This window comes from Poecilia reticulata, unplaced genomic scaffold (assembly GCF_000633615.1).
Source record: "Poecilia reticulata strain Guanapo unplaced genomic scaffold, Guppy_female_1.0+MT scaffold_301, whole genome shotgun sequence".
NCBI lineage: Eukaryota > Metazoa > Chordata > Actinopteri > Cyprinodontiformes > Poeciliidae > Poecilia > Poecilia reticulata.
Genome location: NW_007615076.1, coordinates 63,204 through 70,159, shown reverse-complemented (window position 1 = coordinate 70,159; position 6,956 = coordinate 63,204). Strand labels below are relative to the sequence as shown.

Below are 6,956 nucleotides of genomic sequence, written 5' to 3'. Positions count from 1 at the left end.
CGCCTCGGCCAGATTCATTTTCCATTAGCTAATCCGACGTAGCTCAGCCTTTAGTACCTACTTCAGGGGTAGTTTTATCAGGACCAATCAGGGTACAGCACTGAAACCAATTTATTGACAGCTGACTGCATTCATTGATTGGCTTATGATTTACGTTACATCTCCAAAACAAGCGTTCAGAATTGAACTTTAACTGTGGAGGCCGGACATGCCCTCTGCTATCAGAGCTGTGTGGAGGAGTTTAATTAAGACATTAATCAAGAGCAGCGGCAGGAACACATGCGGKAACTTTTGCATCAGAATGATTGTGAATTAGCAGCAGCTCAACTTCTCTGAAATACGGAGTGAAGAAGAGAGAAACGGTGCAGCTGCGGTCAGCTTTCTGACGGAGCTGCTCTTTTGCATCCACAGTGTGAAACAGCGGAAATACATAATATTAACTTGTGAGTGAATTTTATGTTTCATTTGGTTTAAAAAATAATAATAATAAAACTTATGCATGGCTATTGGTTTACATCTTTTGACTCCATTGCCTAAATTAAAAAGGTTGTAATTATGTTCATATGCATAGGAAAAATAATCAATATACAAGACAAAATTAAATATCTGGGTTTATTTTAGTCCATCAGAACCAGAACCTCAAGGTTCTCCAATACTGGAGAGACGGCAGGCTCAAATTGTGGTAGTGGCAGCTATAGCGGTGACTGCTGCCATAAGATGCCGCRGCCTGTCAGTCACCTGCTGGTGCCACAGGCTGCAACCGTGACCTGCCATAGATTAATAACGGCATCTTTTAGCTTCGGTGACGTATGCCATAGCTTTTGTGTSAGACTGAATACGAATTATTTTATTTTGAATCAAAAAAGAAAAACATACGTCTGTCACTGATTCTGGGACATATACCGCAGCTTCTGTGTCAGGTTGAATTTGAATGATTAAAAAAAAACAACYGGTGGATTTGGCACAGCCTGCTACGGACATGGGGAACATTTTTGTTTTGCATTTAGTCTTAATAAGTGTTGCGTTCCCTCGTGAATGTGAATCAAACTTACGGTGGTAGAGCGCCACACTGGGTTAAACTCAGGGAATCTCTTCTGTCTTTCAATCAACTCAAGGCCACTTCTTTGTTCCATCAGTTATCAGTTTATTCCATTCTAGACTGTCATGCTTCAAACTTTGTGAGGACTGAGACACAGACTGAACTGGTCAAACGTGCCAATGATCAACGGCCCCACAACACAGTCAACAGAAATTATGACCTGCACTCTGTGCCAGGTTGTGGCAGGTCACTGGCAGCTGGCACCAGAAGTGACGCTATAGGTGCCACTGCTGTCATTTGAGCTCGGTCCTGCTGCAATACTTAGTGTTGCTGCAGAGAGTTGACCACCTGCTGGGCTCACGTCCCGCCCACAATAGYGAGGAACAGAGTGTATAATGGAGAAGCTCACTACCTGGGGTCGAACCGAATCACACATTAACCAGTTAGTGCACAAATTACCTGTGGAAAAGCACCTTAAAGCACTTTCTCAAACTTTTTCAGTATTTGTTAACCTATTTAACAAACTCAAACCACCTAACTTGAAACTGCCCTGCAACAACACAACATCTTACAACTTGAAATTAARATATTAATCCCTTAATGTGCTAACTGTTGTTTTCTTTGTTCATCCTAGTGACATCAAACACATGGTTGTCAAAAAATAMGTTTTTTACTACCAAGTCTTGTGTGCATTAATAACATTTGGGGCTGTTTGTAATAACTGCAGCCCAGATGTGCTGAGGAYGCTACAGCAAGTCTTTTCTGCCGAGGCTATCAGACTTTATAATACATAGAGAGTCTCTAGAGCTGTGCGTTTTAAATGTTCAATATATATCTAACAATATGTTAAGCAATATGTGTGTGTCCTTAAGACTATCACTGCTCATTATTTTTCTTATTATTATTATTATTATTATTATTATTATTATTATTATTTATTTACTTATTTTAACTTATATTGTGTCCTTTGCCTGGACAAACAAAATTCAGAATAAAATTTACAATAAAATAATTCTAGACTTGAGTTGCTTTGACAGAAACAAAAATCAGCTTCTGTACCATTAAATATAAAAATGATAAWTTTTTTTGAAGATGTGATCAAAAGAATCATATCGCTCGTGAATCAATACTCTCAGCAACAGATATGGCTTGGCTTCCTCTGATCATATCAATAATTCTGTCATTTTCTTTCCACCAATATCTTGAGTTTTTCTTTTGAGTGACCTGGTTTTAAGTCATTTGTCCGTTATTATTGATATATTATTATAAGCATAATGCTCTGGTAAGCTAGCTGATGCGTCACAGTCACTGTAAATAAACAGTCATTTTCATGCAGTAACATGTCGACCATTAGGAGGCGCCCTCGGTGTGAGAAAGATTGCTCTAAGGTCATTTGTTGACCTSATTGTTGGTTTTCTCATTTGTAAGCACACTCCAGAGCAGCAAACTATTCCTACTGGCAGTGAGTCATCAGGTGCATTTGACTAGCAGAGCCTGATTTCTTTACCTGGCTGTTGCCTTCCTATGTAACTTTGCTTGATTCTAATCTGATCCTCACAGCTCAGTCTGGTGTTCTCTCATTCACTTTGATCGCTCTGGTASATTTTCTACCAGGTCAGTCAGCCGGTCAACAGAAGGAGCGGTTGTGAACTATGACGTTGATTTTCTTTGCTGTTTTAGAACTGTAGTCTGCCTGTAGCAGAAAAAGTGAACAAAGTTGTTCAGTTCTTGAATTAACATTAACAGCCACCTCGTTCAATTCAGCACTTCTCTCTTCACAGTTGAACGATGGTTTTTACTGTTGTACTCGTGCATTGCATATGCCAACAACATTTAGCTATTGGGTAAAATGTAAAACCTCAACACAATCCCAGAGAGACGTCTGGGATCTGAGTCTTCCTGCTTTAGGCTGTTGTCTGTGTGACCCGACCTCAGATAAGCAGAAGATAATAAATATCACAATCTTTCCATGTTGGCTTAATTTTGGTAGAATCTGTCACATATTTTAGAGAGTTGGATGTGCTTTCTTTTACCATGACTATATATAATAAATGGGTTATACATAGATCAAAGACTATTATTTTGCTAAAGCATATCCCTGGACACCTAGCCTGGCAGAAACAATCAGACATACAAGAGAAACATTGTAAAGTTTTCCAGCCCCTCCTGTTCTAGGCACTGCTAGAGACTACAGCTCCATTCTGGTAACAAACTTCACATTATTGTCATTTCCTTTCTCCTCCCTTGTGGTAGTCTGCTTTGATGTGATGCCTGCTGCACTTGCTACCTGTCGCTGTGGCTCTAGTTACCATAGATCTGGTAGATCTATCTACCATAGATCTGCTTAATTGTGATGTACTTCTCCAAGTTAAGAGATTCCGCCATTGGTACGTTTCCCACAGGCATCACTGCTCACTTCTCTCWCAAACTGCATTAGCATTGCTCACGTGATAATGAGTGAAGGGTTGGCTCCCACTCTGGGAGCAAGCGGCTGGCAGAAAAATAAAAACAGTTAGGGAGATAATAGATTTGGAAGGGATGGGGTTGGGGGGCTGATTTGGTATGGAGGAGTGGATAAAGAGAAGCTACTAAGAGTCTGAAACCCTAATCTGTTTAAGTCAGCCAATGACACAGATGTAGCCTTTTGTCTTTTTAGGCCTGAGTTTGGAAAGAAGTTGGGGTGGGCTGATAAATCACAGGTGGGGGACAGAGAAGTGACAGCAATAAGTGTTTAGGTTCTTCACTGTTGGGCTCAGCGTCCTGTGACTATTGTTGTCTCCTAAAAAAAGCACAATTTTCAATAGTTCATTCTTCCAATGCCACTATTGTCTACTGTGGCTCTCCCATATAATCTGTGCTGTTCCACAGGAGTAATGTCAGCATTGTGACACTTCCCACCCTGTTTGTGTGTGTGATGAACCTCCAATTCTGTGAGAATGAGGCCATTTAAATGCTGTTTTGTTTTCTTTGCCCCATCATCTCACCCCTTTGCATACTACCTCTGAATGCGTGCACACACACACACACACACACACACACACACACGCACGCACGCACGCACGCACGCACGCACACACGCACGCACGCACGCACGCACGCGCGCGCACACACACACTTTCTTGAATATTCATTTTCTCACCAGGCCTTTTGTTTTTCTGTCTATACAGCGAGGAAGAGGGTTTGCTAGCTCCTTCCGTGTGGACATACCAGAGACTGCATGACTTTGCACAATCTCTCCATGACAACTGGCTATAAAAATGCATCAAGACTGAACGCATTTTGTTCTCCGCTGCTCTTCTCCTTTGTTACCCATTGAAAAGGAAGCATACATTTGCCTACGACTGCACACAGGATGAGGAACAAAAGGTTTAATATTTGCTCTCTTCTGGAGCTGCTTTCCCAGGTTTTGGAAGCTTCCAGAATCTTGGTATTTAGTGCCAGTCGGACATGGAGCAGGAGGAAGAAGAGAAGGAGGTGAAATGGATGCAGGGACACTAATATATGTATAGCCTTACTGGGTGGACTCATTTTCTCAGCCGGACTGAGAAACTCCTAAAAAAACAAAACACAAYAAAAGACCCATAAAAATCAGAGAAGACTTGCAGTGGTGTAGAGAAAAACTGGATTTTTATTCTTCAAGCTGTGTGCCTGTTTACAGCACTGATGTATACGTTGATGTGGAAAATCGCACCAGATGAGGACTTCATAGAAACAACGTAAGTGACAGCCAATGAGAGAAACAGCCCTTTAGGTGTGCTCACACAGTGAAGCACCAAACTGTACAGGAAAATCATTGTGCATTTCTAAATGCAATACCACTGTTTGAGATYTTTCTATTCTGTTGTGTGGTCAGGTGTCTCTGGTACAATCTACTTTTAACTCGGTAAGAAAAGATGTGTGCAGGATATTTGATTTTCAGTTATTTTTATGTCACTTCTTTTACATTTATTTGATATTTGATTTTGATTTTCCTATGGCTTACATATTTCTGATTCTGAGCCATCGGGTACTTTCTATCATGTCTGAGAAGTGTTTATTGTACTCTTTTAAAAAGCTTAATATAAAACTATATAAATTGATCTATATCTTCTTGTTCTGAAGGCGTGCTGTTTGTTACTGAGTTTTNAAAAGACCCATAAAAATCAGAGAAGACTTGCAGTGGTGTAGAGAAAAACTGGATTTTTATTCTTCAAGCTGTGTGCCTGTTTACAGCACTGATGTATACGTTGATGTGGAAAATCGCACCAGATGAGGACTTCATAGAAACAACGTAAGTGACAGCCAATGAGAGAAACAGCCCTTTAGGTGTGCTCACACAGTGAAGCACCAAACTGTACAGGAAAATCATTGTGCATTTCTAAATGCAATACCACTGTTTGAGATYTTTCTATTCTGTTGTGTGGTCAGGTGTCTCTGGTACAATCTACTTTTAACTCGGTAAGAAAAGATGTGTGCAGGATATTTGATTTTCAGTTATTTTTATGTCACTTCTTTTACATTTATTTGATATTTGATTTTGATTTTCCTATGGCTTACATATTTCTGATTCTGAGCCATCGGGTACTTTCTATCATGTCTGAGAAGTGTTTATTGTACTCTTTTAAAAAGCTTAATATAAAACTATATAAATTGATCTATATCTTCTTGTTCTGAAGGCGTGCTGTTTGTTACTGAGTTTTYCTTTTCAGAGGTGTGACTCTAGTTTAAGTGACCATGTAGAAAGATTATTTTCTTCCGCTGGACACATAAGACACACATTCCAGCCTTAGCAGATGGAAAACTTCGGTTCTCATTTTATATTTTTTCCCCACTTTGAATAACGATAAAGATCATTTCTATAAATAAAGAGTTAATAATTTAGACAGAAATTTGTGGTAATTTTGTGTCACAGTAACCAACACTTTAAGGATRAGTTCCTAAACGAATGAAATGATCAGATGCAGCGTGTTGTTCACAATGCCGTTGAAATCTGGTTTACATATTTGTTTCTCACACATTGCGAACACCAGTAAGCCAACAATAAATGGAACATAATGAAAATGTATGTCTTGTCTTTTTTTTATAACAAAGTTTTAAAAAAGGATGTTACTCTTTTTATGCTTTACTGCATAACAAATTCTTTTTTTCTGGTTTTCAAAATAGGTCACGCACTCTTGTGTTAGAGGGGCTGCTGGTCTCCAGARCCAGTAATCAGTTGTATTTTGTTTATCATTATGAGTAATTTATTTGATTTTGTGGCATATTCTYATTGAATAATTGATTGATTTGTCTTGTTTATTCAGTATTCACAGCTACTAACTATTTGAAAGATGAACTGATTTGGATTTGATTCTTTATTTATCTGGAAAGACGTGTTCTGGCAGTGAACAAATAAAAAAATGATTTAAGTTTAATATTAAAATATTTGTTCTCCACACATACCTGGATTAGAACACATTAACACATTCATTTAGAATGAAAGTCAGAATTGAAATATTTGACATTACTCCCATGTCTCATTAAGATCAGTGCAGCCGTATGAACAGTGGCAGCTTCATCCTGCCGCAGTTGTTCTTCAACACATAACCGATGCAGGAGCAGATTTGTTTGGTTATTTAAGAGACGCTGAATGTCGTTAACCTCATAAACTTGACTGATCATAAAATAGACATAGCTTTGTTACTTCCCCAAACACCTGGTAAGACAGTACCGTCATGTTTAGGGAGTGAAATGAACCAGTCAAGAGAAAAGTGTTGATCACTGTGTGTCCTCTGCTGTAGTGACCTGACACACATTCTGTAATCCGCGCTTTTCTCTTTATGTCGATGAGATTTTATCTCTCTGAAGTCGATGTTTCAGTTATAATCCTAAATAGATTATAGCTTTTACAAACTGTTTCACCAAAACTGAGGCAGAATTCAGAAATACACACACACAC

The 6,956-nt window shown here is 39.0% G+C and overlaps 1 protein-coding gene across 4 annotated transcripts in view; it reads left to right on the top strand.

Moving 5' to 3' along the window:
• Positions 1-5,124, top strand: part of pcdh10b (protocadherin 10b) — a 29,142-nt gene extending 24,018 nt beyond the window's left edge. For all 4 annotated transcript variants that reach the window (XM_017303488.1, XM_008403130.2, XM_008403132.2 and 1 more), the window contains one exon: positions 4,207-5,124. In XM_017303488.1, the coding sequence (XP_017158977.1) occupies positions 4,207-4,226 (20 nt within the window). In that variant the 3' untranslated portion in view covers positions 4,227-5,124. The remainder of the gene's footprint in view (positions 1-4,206) is intronic.
• Positions 5,125-6,956: the final 1,832 nt, after the last annotated feature.